The sequence below is a fragment of the Coloeus monedula genome (assembly GCF_965178545.1).
Source record: "Coloeus monedula genome assembly, chromosome: 14".
Classification (NCBI taxonomy): Eukaryota; Metazoa; Chordata; class Aves; order Passeriformes; family Corvidae; genus Coloeus; species Coloeus monedula.
In genome coordinates this window covers 18,087,974-18,111,583 of record NC_138794.1, presented here as the reverse complement: position 1 = coordinate 18,111,583, position 23,610 = coordinate 18,087,974, and the positions used below count along the sequence as shown (strand labels likewise).

At 43.6% G+C, this 23,610-nt stretch overlaps 2 protein-coding genes across 2 annotated transcripts in view; one reads left to right on the top strand and one right to left on the bottom strand.

Moving 5' to 3' along the window:
- ETFA (electron transfer flavoprotein subunit alpha) overlaps positions 1-3,689 on the top strand; it is a 29,595-nt gene extending 25,906 nt beyond the window's left edge. The window contains exons 11-12 of the mRNA XM_082290354.1: positions 2,653-2,733; positions 3,592-3,689. Of these exons, the coding sequence (XP_082146480.1) occupies positions 2,653-2,733; positions 3,592-3,630 (120 nt within the window). The 3' untranslated portion in view covers positions 3,631-3,689. The remainder of the gene's footprint in view (positions 1-2,652; positions 2,734-3,591) is intronic.
- Positions 3,690-3,821: 132 nt separating this feature from the next.
- Positions 3,822-23,610, bottom strand: part of TMEM266 (transmembrane protein 266) — a 57,709-nt gene continuing 37,920 nt past the window's right edge. Inside the window, exons 10-12 of the mRNA XM_082290353.1 lie at positions 22,047-22,233; positions 11,595-11,645; positions 3,822-4,935 (exon numbers count right to left, since the gene is read on the bottom strand). Coding sequence (XP_082146479.1) covers positions 4,343-4,935; positions 11,595-11,645; positions 22,047-22,233 — 831 coding nt within the window. The 3' untranslated portion in view covers positions 3,822-4,342. The remainder of the gene's footprint in view (positions 4,936-11,594; positions 11,646-22,046; positions 22,234-23,610) is intronic.

Genomic DNA, 23,610 nt, shown 5'->3' with positions numbered 1-23,610 from the left:
TCTCGTGTTTAACCAGTGACAGACCAGTGAGTTTGTGACTGGTAATTGTCCTCACAAGCCAGCCTGTGTGGTAGGATGATCTCTGCTTTCTTACCTTTTTTTTCCTCATGTATTATTTAAATATTTTGGGGGTGGGGGGTGATGATACACTTTCTAAAAGCAGGGACTTGAGTGGTGTTAGCATTAGTTGATGCAGTGGAGAAAAAACAACCAAAATTCAAAATTTTAAGGGTGAATGATGGGCAGGGGTGAAGGTCACTATTGAGAGGTGGGAATTGTAGCAGTGTATTCCCAAGGGCTTTAGTGGAACAGTGTTGCCACAGTGTCTCCTGCTTGCAGTGCAGCAGAGGGAGAGTCCAGGCGCAGCACTGCTGCCATGGCCACCTCGGCTCCTCTGGACACTGCTGGGCCACAGTGGCACAAGTGGCTTTGTTTGGAGGAGTTCAGTCTCCAGCTGTGCCCTTGGGTCAGTGAGGAGATGGGCAGGTGGGATGAGTAGCAGCCACTGACCGAAAACTGGGTATTGAAAGCTGCGTAAGACTTGATGTGGCCCTCTTTGTGTTTATCTGCTGCCTTATCTCAATTTAGACTGCCAGCAACACTGGGAACCTCTGACTTGAAGTGCCAAAATTTCCTTTGACAGAAAAATATTGAGCAGTGCTATCCTAACAGTAAAACCTCTGCTTTTATGGCTTTTCCAGTGGCATGTTTGATAGTTTGAGGTATTCTGCTATAAGAAATAAGGACAGATTAAACTTGTTGATATGAGATGCATATTTAACCCTTCTATTTCTCCCATATCTCACCGTTTTTTAAGTGTGTTGTAAAATTCAGATTTAGTTACTGGTATTTGGAATGTGTTCTGCCTTTCTTTTAGCTAAAGCATTTAGGTGGGATAGTTATGGAAAAGACTTAGGCAGCCATGGGAGCTCTCTGGAGCGTCTCCCGTCCTCTCTCAGCACTCTGAATAATCTGGCATTGTGAACTTGTACACTTCAGGATATGTTTTCCAAAGCAGTCAGATGCTTTCTACTAAGTCAAATGTATAATTTATTTCTTCTTTTACAGCAAGGTAGAAAATGCAGCTTTTGAGGAGACCTGGAGAAAGAATTTTTCCTTATTTCTAATTCCCTCATGAGAGTTCCCCTATCTTTTCTTATTCAGAGATTTAACTCACAAAGTTCTGTTGTGAGCAAGGTGATGCTTTTGCTGCTTACCTGAGTTAGCAATGAGGTTGGGAAGCAAATCTCACTGAAGTTACTTCAGCTAAAGGAGGCAGAGGGAGGGCTAGGCTGCCAAACCAAAATATCAGACAGTTTTGCAAGCAACTAGTGTTAATTATTTTTGTGCTAAGGACAGAGCTGGCAGCCCCTGTGGTGTCACTGACTGCTGGCCTTGGCTGGGCCTCAGCATCAGCCCCTGTGGATAATTCTGCAAGGCATGGCAAGGCCTCAGTAGGGTCAGAGAAAGTCTTTACTGGGCCAGTATTTTTGGGGATCACAGCCTGGATTTTCCTCCTGCACTGCAGCTTGTCAGGGGAGGCTTGTATTTGCAAACAAGGGTAACTGAAATAAAACCAATAAACCTATGGGGAGAACATTTCAAGGGCAGCATTGCTGCAGCACTTGCAGGTCCTTGGCTGTGAGCTGGCCAGAGGGCAAGGGCAGTACTCTGCTGTGGGTACTGCCTGCACATCTGATGGGGTCCTTTACAGGGACTCTCAGGGGACAAATGGCCTACCAAGAAATAACATTTCTGTGGGCCTAAAACCACAGGATTTGTAAACTTTTCTCTTTGAGTTACTGCCACTAGGCCCATGCTCACCAAGCTATTAATTTTGTTGGACTTTCAGTGGAGGCAGTAAAACACACATGGAGTGTGGCTCCCTGGGTGTGGCAGGTAAGTGCCTCAGCTGCCCGTTGGGGTGGAACTGCCCCAAGTCATTGTCTGCAGTGGCAGCGTGGAGGCGGGCACGCAGAACTGCCCCAGTGCTGTGCTTTGGGCTCCTGCTTGGTATAAGGCTCTTCTGTGAGCTGATAGGTTTGCTTCAGGATTCTTTACCCTCCCTCTGTGGAGTGCTCCCCATCCTGTTGCAGATTTTGATGTGGACACCCACCCGTGCTTATTTTGCTGGAAGTTTTCACAGGCTGTTACAAGATGATTTACCTGTATAACAGAGTTTAAACCAAGACCCTTTCAGGATCATTGTGTTGGGATTTGTTGTGCTGTTTTCTACTGCCTGACAACCTAAATGCTGCATATCCCATTTTAAGAAGAGAGGCCTCTGGGCAGGGCTTTACTGTGCTTTTAACTGCTGCCTCCAGGTTAGTTCTGCAGTGGTGCAGTTTAGAATGAGCAGATAATCCTTTGTAGTAATTTTTTTCTAAGCTTTTCAACAGGGAAGGATGGCAGAGATGTGTAGGATGAGCAGGGAAGGGAGGGGTTTGGTTTTTTTTTCAGGGGGACTGTGGTATATGTAGAAGGGGGAGATGTTTGGTTTTGAGATGGAAAAATACTAAATACCCAGATAAATCTGTTTCTTGGGGCTTGGAGAGAATATAGCCCATTTCCTGGCTAAGACCTGGCACTGTAATCCAGCTCCAGAGGATGATCAATATCTAGATTCATATGGTGCTTTAACTTTGCTTGCAGACCATTGTTGCTATTAACAAGGATCCAGAAGCTCCAATTTTCCAAGTGGCAGACTATGGACTGGTAGCAGACTTATTTCAGGTGAGGCTAAACTTGATGTGCGGGATAACTTTGGAAGAGCTGACAGGAGCTTACGTAATATAATCTAATGAGTGTTAACAATGTCTGTGTGAGGGTGTTTCCTTTGGGTTGTTTAAAAATTTGCTTTCTGATGTCATGATTTACATGCTTAAAATTGAATCCCTGCAAGTAGGTTGTGTTGGGGGGGCTGTCACAGCCAACCCGCCTTGGTTCTGGTTTCCTGAGGTTGACCCATTTTGGAAATAACCGCACATAGGTTCTTGCATGTATTTTTAAGCTTCATAAAGTTTAGAAGTACAGAGTTGGCAGGAGGCGTGATTTTTTCTGCTTGGGCTTGCTGCCTCACTGACCAGTGCCCAGGAGGAGCTTGCAGTTCCCTCTGGAGCCCCAAGCCGTGAGCCAGCCCTGTCCCAGGGCCTGTGTGTCACTGCCTGTGCACGGCCACACGTGTGAGTGGCAGGAGTGTCGTGGCTCTACGGAGGCACAGGCAGAAGCTCTGCCAGCACTTAATGCCATTCCTGAAATGATGCCCACTGGCTCCGTGGTGAGCACGGGCCTCTTTGTAAGCCAGAGACAAAGTCACATTCTGAAGAAACACGATGTAGACAATTTCCTTAATAAATTTTGTACGAATGCATTATTTCCACCTAATGGAAATGTAGCTCTCTTAAATAATTAAGAGGCTTTATTCAGCAGGAGAGAAGTGGGGAGTGCTGTGAGCTGGGGTGACCCACAGCCCCTGGAGTGGTGTGCTGGGTGGGAGGGTGGGCAGTATAATTGCAGGGCTGGAAACTGCACAGGGGTGAGTTTGAGGGGGTCAGAGGGGAACATGCACTACCCTGGCACTCGTGTTTGCAGGCAGTGCCAGAGATGACGGAGCTCCTGAAGAAGAAGTGAGTGCTGGTGATGGGACCTGGCGCTGTGGAGTAAGGGCAAATAAAGGATTTTACTGGAAAGAGGTGGGATTGGTCACTGTGGTGTTGGGATGGTTGTTTTTTGGTTTTGTTGGGGTTTTTTTTTGGTGGTCAATTGCATGGCACGTGGAGTGGTGGGGTGGAAGAAAGCAAGACAGGGAAGACAGGTAAGAAAAGGCAGCAAGAGCGATACAAGGCAGGAAGGCAGTATGTGTCTGTCAATTTTTATTCCCATCTCCACACCCCTCCCAGCCGTGCTCAGCCCCTGGGTAGGGTCAGGCTGGGGGTCTGACTGGGGAGCCAGGCTGGGCCCAAGCTGTCCAGCAGCTCTGTCCTGCCCCTGGGCACTATGGGGCTCTGCTGGCCCTGGACTGGTGAAAGGTTCATAGTGTTTCCGGCACAATCTATTTGTCCCTCCAGGCACTGTGGGTCCATATTGGCCTAAAACTGCTGGAAGGTCCATTGTTCCCAGATGGCCACCGTAGGTCCCAGTTGGCCCAGAGCTGGTGGCAGGGCAGGAGGTCACGTTCCACAGACACTGGCAAGCAGAGGTGCCGCTGGCCTTGCCCTGGGCTGGTGCCTGTTGCAGGAGATGCCGCAGGTTGCCTTCAGCACTGCCACCTCGCCTGTGGTAACCTCGTGGGCCAGCATGGAGAGTGTGTTCCCCACAGGAGTCCCTATCCCCCAGGCTGGCCCTATGCCTCAGGAACCCTGCCCAGCCGTGGCTCTGGGGGCCCCAGGGCCCCATATTTCTCCTCAATCATTGGGGCAGCCTGGGGGCAGTCGAGGAGTGGCTTGAGCTGGAAGACATCAAGACTCTCCTGGTTCCTGCGGTTGTAGACACTGAGCCGGTGGCCCAGGTCGGGGCTGGTCCCCACTGAGCCCGCTGGGCTGGGCAGCTTCAGGTTGACAGGATCCAGCCCCTTCTGTGCCAAGCAGGCTTCTTCCGACAGGGACGAGAGCAGCTCCTGCACCACAGCGTGGGCCACGCGCTGCCGGGTGGGCACCAGCTCCGGCGGTGGTCCCGCGCCGGCCTCGGCCGGCTCCTCGCAGGCCGTGCTGCAGTCTGGGGACGAGCCCAGGGTCTGGCTGCTCTCGCTGCAGCCCCGTGTGCCCGAGCTGACGGTGGAGCGCGAGGCACTGCCTGACGTGATGCTGGCAGAGGTCCCGGTGCTGCCCAGGCGCAGTGGCACCTCCACCGTGAACAGCTCCGAGGAGATGTTGGGCCGGTGCACATCAATGGCGGCCGTGGTCACGACGCAGATGGCAGCCTCGGGGACTCCGCTGTCTGCAGGGACAGAGCACAGAGCAGCTGAGAGCCCATGTGGGCAGGGACAGTGGTGAGTGGCTAGAGAGGTGTATAGAGAGCCACAGCAAGTTCATGTGTAATGCTTTGTACCGGTATCTATGTACACAAAGCCATTTGAGACACACACACACTATACTACACAGTCCCCCTTTAATCCATCCATATATTTATGTATACAGTAACAGGAACAGCCTTCTCTATGCCTATCTCTGTTTGTTCAAGGGGGAGCAGCTGTAGAGGGATACACAGCTGTAACTTACACTGTATGCCTAAATATGTGTGTGTATATACAGTCACACCCAAACATGAACACCTAGAGGTTTAGTCATATAGCTAAAGGGGTATGTATGTATGCATTCTGCCTGCATGTATACATGGAGAGGCAATAAGTACCTATAGGCCATAGTCCCTCCCTTTAAATATCTGGAATTAGGTCCTGCTACACCAGCATACAATCCCCCATATTGTACTCATTTTTCTATATGTGTGTGTATACCCATAGGGATATACATAAATAGATACACACACACTTATCTACACATTAACAACCCCCACCCTATCGAGACATCTTTAAATTATGCACATACGCGTTTTATCTATCTCCTTCTATATACACTGGGGATGTTAGGGCAGGGATACACAGCTATACATAATGCCACATACCTGTATATACATACATGAGCACACACATTTATTACATAAAATACACAGGCGTAGAGATGCAGTCTCTCCTCCCCCCCCTTTTATGTACACATGATCTTTATATATAGAGATGAGGAACTGTCTGTATGAGGCCCATATAGAATACATGATACACAGACCTTCTGTTATACACACACAAGATACAGTGCCCCCTTGAAAGACATACAGTTACCTACCATTACATAAAATATTTACAACGCCTCTACCTTTCTGTAGAAATGCATACATATTTCTCTGTATGTGTATATGTATTTATTGGATAGATATATATGTAAGAGATGATACCTACCTATACATGAACACACCTTCCTTTGTATTTACATAGCTATTTATATACACATCTTTAAACTATATGGAGATTCTACATAACACAGGATATAGAGACTATTAATACATCTCACCTTTAAATACATATAATTATTATCTATAAATAGAACACACCTGTGCTTTCACACACGCACTTACCTTTATATATAAATACATAGATTTCTTACTGTGTGTGTATAGCTTCCAAACATAGTTATAGGGATGTGCAGAATACATTTTACCTATACATGAACATCCCCTCCCCCCTTATAGTCTTTTAATGTATATATACATCTATGTAATATTATATATATATATATATAATATATATGTATATTATATATATATATATATATATATATACACACACACACATATACATGGACCCTTTTTATAGCTTTCCCAGTACATTATGGGGATCTATAGAGAGAGATATATATAAAAATATGTAATACCACATACCTCTCTCTATACCTGTACAGACACACACATATATAATACATAGGTGTATCTACACAGTCTCTCACCCACCTAATTTTATACATATCTAATCTTTATATATAGATTTAACCATAGAGATATGGGGAAGCGCTGTCTCTGTGCATATACATACATACAAGCCCCATATGTAATACACTAGACCTATACATACATATGATACAAACATTTTCTACATACATATCTGTGTGTGTATGTGTACATGTGTGCATAGATAAAACATATACATGTACTATCTATAGGACATAGTTGTTGTCCTCCCACCTTTGGAAACATAATTGTCCCTCTTTAAATAGAATGTATGCACTTACATACAGGTATGCTTACCTTTGTGTATGAATACTTATGTCTTCTGGTGTGTGTATATAACTCTGGAATGTATATACAGGAAGATATATATATATAATGTGTATCAAATAATACATATATAACACTATATCTATACATGACACCCCCAACCTTCATACATGTTTTACAATATATACATACAACTTTTTATAGATACCAAAGTTTATTATGGGGATGTATATATAGGGATACACATCTGTATATAATACAATGTGCACCTATATATATGCAGCTGCCGCAGTTTAAATACATATATAACCTAAACCTGCATAGATTTCTCCATATAGATGTGGGGAGTACGTGTGTGTCTCTATAACACATTACATATACATGCACACACACGCTGTAGTATACGGTCCCCCCACAGTAATACACTGTACCTATGAATATGCAGGCATTTTATAAATACACTGCATAGTCCCCCCTCTTTGATTCCATACAAGTATCACTTGCACATGCACAGCCTTACCTTTCTGTATAAATGCACGACTTGTCACCATGTGTACGTACATGGACAATGTATATATCGGGATATACATTATACCTATACACCCAAGCACACCCAGAGACACATGCATGTTATATGTAATAGGTATTATCCATAGACAATGAGATGTGTGTGTGTGTATACACATACATACACCTTTCTAGAGATCTTCATGTGTATTAAGGGGATATATAGAGAGAAATGTACAAATAGTGCTGTACACCTGTATATACGTGCACATACATCCTCTATAGAATACATAGCTGTATAAATATAGTCTCTCTTCCCCTCTCTCTTTTACATACACATAATCTTTAGATTTCTCCCTACAGATATGGGCAATATGTGCATACGTGAGCTCCATACAGAATATTTTACACACACACATACATATATACATATGTATATATACACACACATATATTCACTATAGTACATAGCCCACCCCTTAAATATATATAATTATTTATTACTAAATAAAAAAGATCCCACCTCTCTCTCTATATAAGATGCATGTACATAATATATATGTATAAATATATATAAAAAAATACAAAATACATTGTACCTTTACTTGAAAACTCACATATATCTTTATCACTATCTGTATAATGGGGGCTATTATCAAGGGATGTGTGCGTATATCTATATACACACATACACATCTATAAGTAAATAGGATATGCCTCTATATACCTGCTCACCATATATACATACATACACACACAGTCTCTCACACACATCATACACATTCTATAGTGATACAGGCAGTGTGTGTATATATGAAGAGTCCCCTGTAAAATACAGCATACAGACATATGGACATTTGATACATGGAACACACAATACTCCCTTTAAATACAGTCTGCTGTCCTTAAATAGAACACCCCCCCCACATATGTACATATACATACATATATGCACATATACAACTTTGTCTCTATATACACAGGGACTGCATATATACGGATATATAATACATGATACATGACATCAATTATACATACAAAATTGTATGTACACCCCCCCCTTTTAATGTCTCTCAATGTATATTACAGGGATATACATCTAAACAGTACCATATACCTGTGTATGTATCTCTCTGGCGCTACACACACACACACACACACACACACACACACACACGCTCGCTCTCTCTCTGTAAAATACATAGGTATATATACAGGGTGTGTCCCCCCTCTTTTGTATCTACATTTATCCATGTAGATGGGGGAATATGTATATATATCTGCCCCATCTATAGTATACAATGTATATAGCTCTAATGCTTACACACATATATATGAGTCTCTTTGTAGACACGTGGAATATATATACAGGGATATACATATGAAATACATCACTGCTGTATGTAAACACACACACTCATGATGTATACATGTATATGCACAGACATGGTCCCTCACCCCTTTCCCTCCTTTTTACATACACCTACACCTATGTATAGATTCATACATCTTTATATATATAGTCCTGTATAGCTTGGGGATGTATATAGAGAGACAGACACAAATAAAACCAATACTGTATACCTCTGTGTGCATGTGTGTACATTTTTAAAACAGCTCTCTGTATAATTCATGTGTCTATGGATATGTATCCATATGAGGCTCTCTCACACACACATACAGATTTTATATACCCATATACACAGCTTTATATATACACATCCATTTTTATAGAGGGAATGTCTCTATGCATATATCTACATTTCCCCTTCATAATATATCTACATATGTACACATATTCTATATATAATACATCTGTCTATACACACACATTTTTTTCTAATATATAAAATATAAATAATAAAATATTAAATAAAATATTAAATAAATGTATTTAAAGTGGCTCTCACATACCTACCCACATGTATCTCTCCCTATATATATATATATATCTTTACATATATTTATACATGTATAAAATACCAATGTAGTACACAGATCTTTACCTGTCTTTGTATGTCTGCATATATATGCATAAACAGCCTTATTTATACACACACAGATATAGGATATACCTATATATTTATATAAAACAAGTATATCTTTTATATATAAAAATACACACAATAACATGCATAATACAGATTTAAAAGATACGTATATGCAGACAGTCATACACACTTCTAAAATATATGCAATTATGTTTTAAAATAAAATATATAGACATACTTTTTTCCCCCTGTATGTGTCTATGTGGGGAATTTGTATATAGGGATCTAATATAATACCTATACACGATACACACACAGATATATCCATGTTATATGTCATACATATGATACATATTAAATATATATATAGCCATTCACACGCCCTTGATATATATTGCCTAAGAAATATAAAATATGAATATACTTTCTCTCACGCATATCTATATATAAGTAAATGTGTATGTATATATCCCCATATATATGGGATAGACATATATATACACACATATATGCCTCACTTTATGTATCTTTATACAGACTATGTATAGATACATAGTCATATCTTTATAAAGTATTTATTTCTCCATGCATGGATATGGCTATAGATACATAATACATTACAGCTATATATGCACACACACATATTTTTATAGTGCATATAAAATATATATGTGTAGACACAAACATGTACAAATGCCTTTTCAGATTTTTAAATATATAGGAACATACTGTAGATGTATTCATACGCACATATATTAATCTATAAACGGGTATACAGAAGCTGTCTTTACCAAGCATATGTATCTCCCCCCATACATATATGACACAATGTACATATACAATACAATATCCATGTATTCCTAGAGTCACAAAATGGTTTGGCTTGGGAGGGACCTTCCAGCTCATCCAGTCCCACCCCTGCCATGACACCTTCCATTATCCCAGGGTGCTCCAGCCCCATCCAGCCTGGCCTTGGGCACTGCCAGGGATGGACCAGCCCCAGCCTCTCTGTGCAGGCTGTGCCTGGCCTCAGCCCAGCAGCTCTCCCAGCCTGGCCCCAGAGCAGAGCAGCTCCAGCCCTCAGGCAGCTCCATGGCCTCCTCTGGACTTGCTGCAGCAGCTCCACGTTCTGCTGACATCAGCTGGAGCTGGGGAAGCTCTGCAGGTGGGGCTCACCTGAGCAGGGCAGGCGAGCATGGCCAGGTCATGGCAAGCGCCAGGTCACGGCAAGCTCCAGGTCCTTGTCCTCAGGGCTGCTCTTGATCCCTTGGTCCCCAGTCTGGCGTTGTGCTGGGGAGTGCCCGGACACAGAACCAGGACCGTCCCCTGGCCCTGCTTAACTCCAGGCGAATTCAGGAGCCCACCTCTCCAGCCTGCCTGGATCCTCCTGGATCCCAGCTGGATTTACAACCAGACACTCACACACACAACTCTTCTGTTTTATGTAGCTCTGGCTACATATAAATCTATTTCCATGTGTGTGGATGTATATACAGGATTATAAATATATTTAATACATTATACAGAGATACATATTTTCATTCCTATAACACATACACATGTATTTCTGTAATACATACACATATATTCTGACCATCTCTCCTCTCACACTCCTTTATATATTTTATATATTTTAATAAAATATCTGGGTATGTACACAGACACAGCCTTTCACATGTCTTTATATAAAGATATATCTGGATGTTTACACTAAATCACACATACCTTTATGTCTCCCTCAGCCTCCTCTGGCCCTGCTGTGCTGGCAGCCAGAGCCCCCACCATGGGCAGAGCCCCCAGTGCTGCACAGCAGGGCTGGGCAGAGCCCCCACCATGGGCAGAGCCCCCAGCACAGGCAGGAATCCCCTGTGCTAGCAGGACGCCTGCCAGGAACATCCATTTGAAGGCTGCCCTCAGGTCACAGCCCTGCTGCTGAGGTTTCCCACCATTCAGTTTAACCTTTCTGAAAGGTCCCCAGCGTGGTGCTGGGCTAAGCTGTCTCCCCACTTTTTTTCTCTTCATTTGTTTTGTCCGTGCTGTTCATTCTCAGATCCATTTGAACTGCTCTGTGGGCTGGACAACCCAGCTACAGGGAATTAACCTCTCCCACATCTCCAAACCATCCTGAGTGCCATCAGCAAGAGCAAACTTGGGGCCCTTCAACTTTCAGAAGAATTACTGTTAGCACACCCTTCCATAGACCAAACCCAGAGACTCTGTGGTGGGTTTCACTTCCAGGACAGATCTCCACCACCCACTGCTCAGTGTTGTCTGGTTTACAGCACACAATGCAATGCAAAAATACCACTCATGTTTGTGTTTTCAAGCAACACTTACCACTGCTGGGCTCATTGTAGTATCGACTGATGTAATTATTCATGTCATCCTCTGAAAGATCAAAAAGGCAGCCCTTAGAAGACCATTTATTTAATTAAATGGCTGAATCCCACCCCATGGCAGGCGTTCCTCTCCCTGCATGCCCAGAGCCACCTGCTCTGGATTTTTAGGCCACAATGCTGCAACCAACACAGGGATTGGATTATCCTTTGTCACAGTCCTTTAGCGCACCAGCCTGGAGATGAGGCATTTTGGGCTCCAAAGGAAAGGTGCTCTGTGATCTTTTCAGAGGCTGATGTGGGGCTGGCCAGTTCCCCAGGCCTGTCCCCTTGCTGCTGTAGAGACAAACATAACACTGGCCTTTCCCTGGTCAGCAGGGCCCTCCCCTCCTACACAGGGCACACAGAACCTTGTATTTATCCTGACAGGCTGAACCAAGGGCACCAGCACAGGCAGACTTATTCCTGCTGTACACTGACATCCCCAAGTCACCTCCTTCCCCACAGAAGAAAGGGAGACACCATGTATGATTTTAATGTGTAATTCCCTACCTTCTAAGATGTCTTTTTTTTTTCCATTTCAAATGAATGAAGAGTTATTTTGGTGTATGTAACACATGCATATAAATATACAGCATAATGTTAACATTACACTATTTGTTGGCTTAAAACCTACTATAAAGTGTTCTACAAATCAAGGTTGTAGTACTTAACTTGTAGTACATGCATGAGAGCTACACCTGAAGTTCAACAGCAAGTTAAAAATGAAGATGTGACCACAGAAGGGAAAGCAGCAGCTCTACTGCATGGATAGATTTTTAGATGCTGCAGATGACAGGGAAATTTACTATTATCTTATGGAAAAGCTGAACATTTCACTGTTGTGGAAAAAGAAGATTAAATTCTCTTGTTCTGAGCAGAAGGCAAACACTGCTGCTAAGAAACAGTATCGGCAGGCCTGGAGAATGTCAGGCTTCCAAGCAACCTGACCTGCCCAGTTTGCGGTGTATCTGTGCTCTAAAAGCATTCTCTCCTTTTAAGTGCTCTTTTTGATACCATGTTTCAGAAACCCATGCTCATCCCTTTGAGCCAGATTTCCTCCGTCCCCCTGGGCCTCTGTGGCTACAGTCCTGCCTCATCACAGCACATTGCGGTTTGCAGGTGAAAGAAACAGATGTTTTCTGGGGAACACTTTCCTCACACAACAAAACCCAAACCACCAAGCACTCTGTACCTGAAATAGCTGCACTCATAAGAAGGCAATCTAACCTGACACTGAAAGGCAACGTGGTTGTTTTCCTGGTTTCATTGGATCTTAAAAGCTTTTTCGGCCCTTGTTGATCTTTAAATGCCTGCAGTCAGAGGTGTGCTTTGTGCTAATGTCTGAGTTTAAAAAAGAAGCCTCAGAGTAGCTCAAGGCGATGCCGCTGAATTAGGAATACATTGCAAGGCTTTTCAGCTATCTGCTACTAAAATACACTTCATTTCAATCATGCATAATTGATACTCTCAGTGCCACCAAACCTGCCAGCCGTACAGACACAGGTTCTGGTTCAGGCATGGAACCTTCAGAGGATACCTGTGTAGCTGTACTTCTGGTAGGGCATTTTCAGCATCTTGAACTTGGAGTTCAATTCTAAGCAGACAAACGAGGAAAACAGCACAGCACCCTGGCTGGACAAGGGTCCCCCTCCTTGTCACCTGGCAAAAGCCACAAACTGGGTGCTCCCAGTACAGTCTCTCCAAATGCCAAGACACTTCGCATCAAAGACAGAAAACACCTGGAAAAGTTACTCACTCTCTTTTCATGTCTTAAAGACAAGGCTCAAATCAAGGCTTCTTTAGGACTGCACACATTTGCTGCCCCTGGCCACCTGTCTGTCAGCTGACAGAATTTCCCAGGGCACTGTTCCCAAACCCATCCATTGTGTTCAAGTTAGCTGCTCTTTATGTCAGCAGTGGACAATGCCAAACACCTGCAGAGGAACTCCAGTAATGCACTGCCCCTGCTCCTTTTGAGCTGTGAGGAGAATTCTGGACTGGCCTGGCCCTGTGTGTGGCCACTTGCACACAAGACTGGGGGAGCTCCCAGCTGCCTACTTTAATGCTCTTCTGTGATGGCCTTATTAATGTCATTGCTTACCACTGCTTATCTTTTAGCTATAAATTAAATATATATGTAGAAATATATCCATATGTGCATGTGTATGTAAATATAAAACATATATTTAACCATGAGTAGTTTCTTATGAATAAAAACCAATAAAGAGTAATGAAATAACAGTAGCAGAATAAATACTTCAACAACAGATTACATTTCTGAATCATTACATTAAAGCAAACTGACAATTAACAAACTCATCTGAGTCATATGGGAGTCTCAGCTGCTTTGGGCATTGAAGGTTATAAACAATTCCAGTTACCTCCCATTATATTCTACATTGCTGAGAAAAAAGGAGTTCCAAAGAGTGCAACAAATACACAACTGAAAGCACCTATGTGTGCATATAAAATGTACCCACAAAGCCACAGTTGTGCACAGTAACACAGAACACTGCTGAAGTGCTCGTGGGGATTCCAAGATTAAGTCCCTGCTTGGAGTCGGAGTCCCATGGGATCAGGATCGGCTTGTGGCACACAGGAAGTTTGTAGGAGCAAGCAGGGAAGAGCAGCTTTTACAAGAAGGGCAGAGCACTTGTATTATTTACATTCTACACAGTGTTTTCAGCTGCAGAAAGGGAGTTGTCTTAAGAAATACTTAATTCTTCAAAATTTCCATGGGGTTTTTAGAAACTTAAAAAAAAAAATTATTTCTATCACCTTGCAATTTTCAGGACCCAGATTTAATTTTTCTCCTTTCCTAGAAATAAATCCATCTCCTCCAATACACAGAAATGTTAACTTGCACTTCCTTTTCCAGAAGACAGACTTTGCATCTTTAGCTATAAGGATGCCCACATGGTATTTATATCAAACGAAAAAACTGGCAGTAAGTAGAAAGGAAAAGCATTTCCCTCTTAATTCCCATGAAAACAGCAATCTTAGGAAAATGTCTGTGGATGGTGACTGGAATCCTCTTGCTACATGTACCAGCAGGAATCATAGAAACTTTTCTCTTGGAAAAGGCCTTTAAGATTGAGTCCACCAGTAAACCTAACACTGCCAAGCCCACCACTAAGCCATGTCCCTCTGTGCCACATCCACCCATACGAATGACCCCAAGGAAATCTGGATGACAGGAAATTTAGTGATTAAGATCCAAAAGGTGTGAGCTGAGAAGGCAGAATGGGGAGAGTGAGGCAGCTCTTCTCCATGTGAAAACCTGTGGCAAACAAGGATGGATCTACAATCTTCCCTGCAAAGTGGGAGTATGGGAGGCAGTGAGATCCACAGCAGCACTGTGGAGGAATTCAGCTGAGTTCTGCTGAGCAGGAGAAGGAAGGAGCAGAACAGGCTGTTCTCTGTGATCCATGAGCAGTGTTTGCTCAAGCAGTGTGGGCTGACAGCTCCAAGAGGTGAGGCAGCAGAGACCACAAATGGACAGTGAGGCCGACTCCAACATGATCGGCACTTTCACTCCACAGAAGGGAATATCTGACTCTCCCTCAGCAGGGAAGGCTGCTGAGACTCTGACCTATCTCACATAAACCCAACCTCCCCTGGCACTGTAACCAACCACTCCTGCAAGGCTGTTCACTGCAGTCCCATCTCTTTGCCTGCTGCCCAAATCCCTGTTATTGAAAAAACGTGTGGTTCTCAGTCAGGATCTGTCTGACAACCCACTGGATTTTGTCTGATGAAGGTTTCCAAGTTATCTGCTTGTTCTTTTCCTGTAGGACTCAAAACACACACTGCAATGGTTCAGGGAGTAATAAACTATTTAGAGTACAGTGCCGTATAATCTCATCTGACCCGAGAGACAACATCGCAATCTCTCTCTCTTGGCCCCATAAAAACCTAATAAATTTGGTGAAACATATAAATGACATTCTACCCAAGGCAGATCTTTTTCAGCTCTATAATGCCTCAAAAGCGATTTTTAATTGTTCCATCAGTGCCTTCACTGAATGATCTGCAACTCCCCTGCATACAAGAAAAGGCCTTAAAAAGGTGGTTTTGTTTGAAATATTTCATTATTAGAGTGTTTTATTTCATATTTTTATTGCCATTGGTTGTACTGCCTTCTGTCTCTCCAAGCTGAATTTTCTGAACTGGAAGTTATTTTTTCTGCTGTGCAGCCTCCCACTGAGGAAGTGGGTCCTCAGAGTAATGTCTTACCCCAACTTCCCTCCAGGAAACAATCTTTACTAGGAGGTTTCTAAAGAGGCAGGTCTTTCATCTGTTTCAACAGGAACCAGGAGTAGCCAGCTGGCACTTTCCAGGAGACTTCCCCTGCTTTTGGTTTGAAAACAGATTGCCACATTAGCACAAGCTGCAGTACTCACACCACTGTTAATTCACATACACATCCAGTCCCTGTAGAGGCTGGATGGATGCCTGAGCACATGGATATTCCATCTTGAGAGCAACTGTAAAGGCAGCTTGCAGAGAAAACAGAGCAACAGCTTCAGCCTGGTTCTAAGTAAGAAATCAACCTGTGGTCGAAATCATTGTGCAAAAAGAAATCTGGGATATGGAACAGGCTCTATTATCAGCAGATACTACTGGGACAGAAACTCAAAATCCAGACAACAAATGGGGGGCTTTGGGCCTCACTTGAGCAGATGATGCAGCAAGAGCACTGTGAGCTGACTTGAGCATGGCTGGGATGCAGCACAGCTCTGTGTCAGCGTGGCTGTGGGCACAGGATGGCCTGGGGATTCTCAGTGCTCTTTCCAACCTTGTTCTCAATGAGTATGGATCAGCAGATCCACATCTGAGTTGGCTCGTTACAGTCAGCCTGAAGCAGACTCAGAGGAACTTGGGTCTGTTTCTGTGAAACAGCAACATCTGCTGAGTCTAAAATAAAAAGGCTAAGGAAGAATATGGCTGCCACCAAAACAACCATCAAGACAAGAATAAATTAAGCAAAAGGATTCAAGAACAAACTGTTATATACTGGCAACAAATGTAATCTGAGAATTAGGAAAAGACTTCTAATACTTTAGAAACCAAGCTGCTGGAATGGCGGCAGAGGGCAGAACACATCACTGCTGTCACAGGAAGCACCATCTGCTTATGAAAGGGAACATTATGAAAGGACTGCATGCTTAGACAGTGGAAAACATTCCAGTTCTGTGTTCCTTTACCTGTCAGCAATGTCTTCACACATCTTCACATTAATGATGAGAGACAACTTCAACCTCACAGGCGTGACTGTAGGCTCAGCCCTTCTGGGAGTGAGCAGCTTCTACCCCACCCATTTGGTGACTATGAAATACAAGAGCCTAACTCCACTAACTGCACACACATTTCTCTAAGTGTTGCTTAAGGTTTAATTCCTTTGATTCCTGCCTGGATGGTCAGTGCACAGGGAACCACAAAGCCTGAAAGAGGCACCTAGAGAGAAGCCAAGTTGAAGTGGCATGCACTTAAGATACTTAAGATTTCCAGGAGTAGACTTCAAAGTAGATACATTTCAGCATTTGAAAATAACCATAAACTATTTTTTATCTATTGTTTTGCACTAACAGGGTTCTCTTAGAGCACTAACAGATGATCACCAAAGGAACTGGCTTAGAGTTTAAAAGCATCCAACCAGCTCAGACTGCCTTGCAAGGAACAACTGACAAAATCCTTTCCAGTGCCCTGCTTTGCCTTCTCAGACAGCTTATGAATAATCTTAAGGGAAGCCCTCTGAAGCTCCAGAATTTTTCACGTTCCTCTCCCAATATCCTACTTTCTTCACTTACAAAACAGTGAGTACCTATAGGGAGGGCAAGCTTTAGTTTTCCCTAAAGCATGATCATAAATTGCAGCAGTCCCCCAAAGCAAGAGACTTACTGCTAACCCCATAAAAATGGAAATTTGACTCAGAACAGTTAAAAAAAGGTTTGTGGCAATGTGAAGTTCCGGTTCTTGCTCAAAGGAATAGAAGGGTGGCATATTAATCTTACACTTATGGCAGTACTGTAGAATTTCAAAACCTGAAATGATATATGCAGGAAAATGAGGAATTTCCACTAGGGACTGTAATTCATATGTTATGGGAAAGATTAAAGAATAATAAATTTTGGAAGGAAGTTATTAATGGCTAGAGGGGACACTGTGGCATTCCCTGAAGCCTGGAACTTTGTATACCAAACACTAAAAATGATTTGTGCAGAACAAGAAAACATTAGCTGTTACTCTCACCATGACCAGTTACATACTGTACAAGGTAAGAAGTCCTTTATAATTTAGAACTTCCTTTATAATTTAGAGATTAATAGATAGGATAATATTTGCCATTATATGAAATGGCAACCAGCACTGGGAAAAAGAAAGAAGCACTTAGGGTATTTCTCTTGCTCTTAGAGAAAGGCTGACCACAATGGTCCTGAACATCATTAGCGATGCTGCTGTGCACTCACAGGCAGCAGCTTTCAGCCCAAGCTCTTCAAAAACAGAGGCAGAGAAGCTGAAGTGCTCTGAGAGCACAGCAAATGTCAGAGCTCTTCCCTGGGTTTGCGGCTCCTCCAGCCCTGCCCTTCTCTTGGGTCTGTTTGTTTCCCAGTGTTGATACTGGTACCCTTCGACTTGCAGGCTGAAAACTGTGTTTTAGCCTCCACATGCTCTGGAGATAAAATTCTTGGCAAGAGAAATAAAACCTCAATTCAAAGCAAGTTAAAGGTGAAAAAAAATTCCTGGTACTTTACCATAGTAATTGGGAAATACCATATATCCATATATTTTCCACAGAGTTATTCCTACTATGTCAAGAGATCTCTTGGTCAACTGCTCTGGGGAGACAGAAGTGTGTGAGGCACACTTCAATGCTGTGAACACACAGCTCATTGTTCACAGAATTAGCACAGGACTGGCCTTCAAGAAATGCTGGCTGGGGAGTTATGGGACTCTTTCAGAGCCCACTGTCCACCTAACCAGAGCTCTTGCTTCTCTCAGTCTTGCACCTGCAATTAAGGCACTTTAAATACAAAGAGCAGGAGATCTGCTGAAGGAAAATCTGGGTGAAAACATGCAATTGAAAACTCCCAAATCACCCAGCACATACACACAGCTCTCCTGGTGGAGGTCACTGTGTGTCTCTACACGAATTCTCTGAGGTGCTGCATGTACCATGTGATACATGGTTACCTGACTTACTTTACTGTCAGGATTACCTGACTTACTTTACTGAATGCTGTAGAAAATGGTTGCACAAAATTCTGCGTAAATACCAGAGTATAAGCTACAGCTGCCTCTGAGGAGCTTTAACTTATACACTATCCCATAAAACTTCCAGGTAGGGAAATGAGTAAAAAGTCTCAATGCTTTCTTATTCCATGAGCCCTTCGTGGTGAAGAATTCTGCACTGAATGTTTCCATTGTTCAATATAGATGGGGGAAATAAGATTAGTCTGAGATGGAATATCCCATTTTCTCATGCAGTGTGTTCTCTAGCCAACTCAAGCTTGCTGGTTTGGCAGAATTCAGAGCTCTCTGAAGACAGTGATTTTTTGAAGGCTGACAAAGTTAAGTTTGGCAAAAACACATGCATTCCATTCCATTCCCCAGCCTCAGGTGTTATATGTAGAGCTAATGTTCTGCCAGATCATAAAAGAACAGCACATCAGAGCCTGTTCTGCCAAACAGCTGAATCGTGGCTTTGCACTGTTGCTTTCCTTTCGACAGTGTAAGTGACTGGTCCCTCATTTCTCCTCTCCCCAGTCAGCGCAATAGGCCATGGCAGGTATGTTTCAGAGCTCACGAGTGCCATGTGGCACTCAGAATGATTAACTGCAGCCATCACTCTGGAATCTTTAAGGAGGAAAAACACAGCTTAGAGAAAATGGATGTAAAGCAATCCCTAATGTGGTCTAACACTGAGGGTAACTTGCAAAATATAACCCTTGACCCAAAGGTCAGGTGTTAAAACGTTGGTGGCTGAAGTTCCAGGCAGAGCAAGAGGTGTGGGAAGCCCTGACGGCAGCACAGCCAGTGTGACTGGGAGAAGCAGGAGGGTTCAGAAATTGTCTTGGCTGCCTGTGCTCTACAGAGCCACATCTCTGAGTATTTCACATGCCTCAGTAGGTGGGGACATGGACGATCCCACACCAACTGGTATGCCCTTCCCACACAGAGGACATGGAGGCACCTTCAGCCAGGCCCTGCTTCCACCTGACCCAGCACAGGCAGCTCTGGCTGACACCTGCATTGCTCAGGATGGTGCAGAATGAGAAGATACTGCAGCATGGCAAAGTGAGGATGGTGAAAGCTCCTGCAGCAGGGTATCACTGGGAGTACAAGTTGGTGCTGGAGAAGAAAGCCCCAGTTGAGGTGGGAAGGGAGAAGAATGAGGCAGGGCTGGCCCAGGATCCTTACTGCCCAGAGGTAACTGCCTTCTCCAGCTGTGAGCTGAGATTTCCAAGTTGCACAGAAGCAATCCCTAAGCTAGCACTGCTAGTGCAGGATTTAAAGCCTTGTTATCTTACTACCTTTCTCTTTGCAAAATAACCCAGGAAATGACATGTGAAATCCTCTGTCTTGACTGCCTGTGCCCTGGACTGTGAACACTGAACACTATTGCTGGTGTGGTGTCTCATGCCATCTGAGTTGGGCCCCGTGTTGGTAGCCCTGTGTGATGACAGACTGCACAGGCTGCTGGCCCTTGCTGTAAGAACACAGAATTTCTTCTGTCCAGCTCCTGTCTCATTCAACAGAAACTAGTTGTTCAAATACAGCCACCGTAATTTAGGTTCTGACAACAAGCACTCAATGCATCTAAAAGACTTTGTATACAATATATAATACAATGCACAAGAAACATTTCCTCTGGTACTTTTAGATGATCTCCAGGAAATGGAAATTTATTCTGCATACTCAGTATAAATGTTTAAATATAACTGCACCTTACCCAATATGTGAAGCAATCCATGTTTTCTTATTTGCTGAATGTCTTTTTCTCAGTGAAAAGCACAGATCCCTCTAATCATGTAACCTAATTGAATGCAGAAATCAATCCTGAAGATTGGGTGTCTACTTTGTTGCAAGTGTGGGCAGCATTTTACAGGGACACATGAATAATGAGTAACTCTGTTAACCTGGATGTTGGGATGAATACCTTGGACAGGAGAATTTTTAAGATCAACCTCCACAGCACTAAAATTTCAGCAAGCCTCCTTACAATGTGCACAACACTCTTCAGTTCCAAATGTAACCCGCAAGGAACACATGCATAAATTATAATATATCCACTGGGGAAACCTCTGAAATACTACAAAAAAGAGGGAAATGCATTTTAGGGGTCAGTCTGCTCAACTGTCTGCTTTTAAATACAATTTCAAATCAGGAATAATTAATGGCTTTACTGTAGTTAATGCTTAAACATTATGATGAGGAAAAAACCAAAACAATTTCTACATGCTTTCACTACTCTGTAAAGAGAGGATTTGAAATTTGAAAATGTCTAACAGCTTTTAAAGTGTCTGTGCCTTGAATTCTAGGATTTTGACCAACATAAAGATACCATGCAAACTTCTAATTCCAGCAGATTCACAATAATCAAGCTAAGATGCCCAAGAAAGACTAAGAGACGACTAAAGCAGAAAGTGTTGTCTCCTCTGGAATATTACATTAAACCAGGAGACATTCTGCACTCCACTGTAAGGGCTGGTGGATCATAGGAAAAGGAGCTATGTGTTTTCCAGAAAAAAATTCAGGTCTAGCACTTATGTAATAAAAACTGATCCAAATAAATTCAACTGTTGTTACTCCCCTGAACCACAGACCTGCCCAACAGACACCCAGAGGCAGCAGAATGCTCCTCACCACAGCCACGTGGCACTCAGACATGCCAGCAGGATGCCCACACGGCACTTCCCTTCTTTCCTGGCACCAGCACTGCCCTGCCCAACACTGGCAGCTTTAGGGGACTGGTGAGAGCACAGCCTTCAGGCAAGGCAAGCCCCATAGCTGATGCAGGAGTTCTCTCCAAACCACAGAAATGCAAGTGGCCAAAGACCAAAACTGTTTCTCAGTGTTCTTCTCAATTTCCCTGCTTTTACCTCTGAGTGATTATCCTTTGGCCAACTTGCATTTGGCTGCTGCTTCTTTAGTGTTTGATGGATCTAATCATGAGGACACTGGGAAGGTACATCATAGTAATTTTCTTCCCATGTCATTTCTTTGGCTCTGTTTAGAACCTGCTCCCAAATACAACAGCTCCTGCCACTTCAGAGCAGATGCAGCCTCTTTGCAGCAATGGGAAACTGCAGCCTCCAGGGAAGCAATCAATCCCTGCTAGAATGGAGGTGTTTAGTGGGTTCAGTAGCTCCCACTGAGGAGGGATCAGCTGTGCACAGGCAGCACTCACCTCGTGGAGGTCGCAGCTCAGTGATGTTCTCAGTGGCTTCGTCGTCCGAGTCTTCAGTGGCCACCACCTTGTACCTCTTGCTGCTCTGTTTGTTCAGCATGTGTGGGACCTGCAGTGCAGCCTCTCTCTCTGCAGCCAGGTCCAAGTCCTGCTGAGCAAGGTGGGCCCTCAGCTGCCTGATTTCAAACTAGAGGTAAAAACAACACCACATACTGATGTAATGTGAGCATGGCCAGAAGTTTACATGCTACAATTGGGGACCTATTACTCATTTCATCACTAAACACTACAGTCTGATAAAACAAACACAATGTGGATGAGCCAGGACATGAGTCCAAGCTGCTGGTGCTCTCCCACAGCCTATGTGAGATGGACTATTGCTCACAAAATCTAAAGACAATGCCTCATGCTGGTCTATTTTGCACAGCTGTGTCCTGAAGGTTAAGAATTTGGACAATTTTAACAAGTCTTACTGCCAAACTTCATGTAACCTTTATAGAAAAAGATCACTTTTAACAGGAATTTAGGGATTTAGGTTCATGACAAATATCCCATAACAGACTTTGTAATGAGGGGAGGTTCTCTGAGCAGCACCCAGAATGGTCCTCCCTCACTAACTAGATAAGGGGAGGACATCACAGTCCTCTTCTGACTTGAAATCTTCTGTACTCAGAAGTGTGCAGAAAACCCTGGGGAAGGTTACCACTTTTCTGGCCATTCCGCTCAAACACATGAGCCATGCCAGTTAAAGAATTTCTGCAGCCAGGAGAGGATTTGCCTCATGACTGGTGTTATAAAGCAGACACCTGACAAGAAGCTACCAGGTACAATCTGACTGAAGGACACAGCAGATTTCTATTGTTTTTGATGGCCACGCATCTTGCACAATGCAAGAAAGAAAACAATTTTTCTGCAGAGGCTGCAGAAACCCTTTAAATCCTTATATAAGCAGGACAAAATCCCCTGTGCCACACAGCACAGCTGTGGGGCTGCAAGGAAGAGTTTCCTCTAAACTCTTTAAAATCAGTAGTACAGCAGTGACCAAGTCATGTCTGATTCTAGAGTTTGGGAGGGAAACACAAAGGAGGCGAGGAAGAGACAAACACATTCCAAATGTAGCATTCCTGGGCCTGCCCTGCTTCAGGGCCTGAAGAGCCATGGGAGAGGAGGAGGCCACAGCAGCCGTGATGCAGCCACCACTCCACATTTACAGCACACACGGAATTGGCACCTCCATGCTTGAAAACTGGTGTGGAACAGCCCTAGGCTGAATGCACCTGGCTGTGCTTCTTGTCCCTCAGATGTGACTCAAACCTGCTTCACTGGCAGATTTTGGAACCCATCTGCAGACCCAGTTTGTTCCACTGCAGTCAGACGTGGCGCAAACGCCGGGAAGGGGAAATAAGACAGAACTTCCAGATTTAGGAAAGAAAAAGGGATTCCAGTTTGCCACACCTGGAGACTATCTGCTTTCCAGAACATGTGGAAGGAACTACAGTAACTGGAAGGCCCATTGCAAAACTCAAATCTAGAAAACAAAAGGGCAGTTCAAGCTTTCCAGATA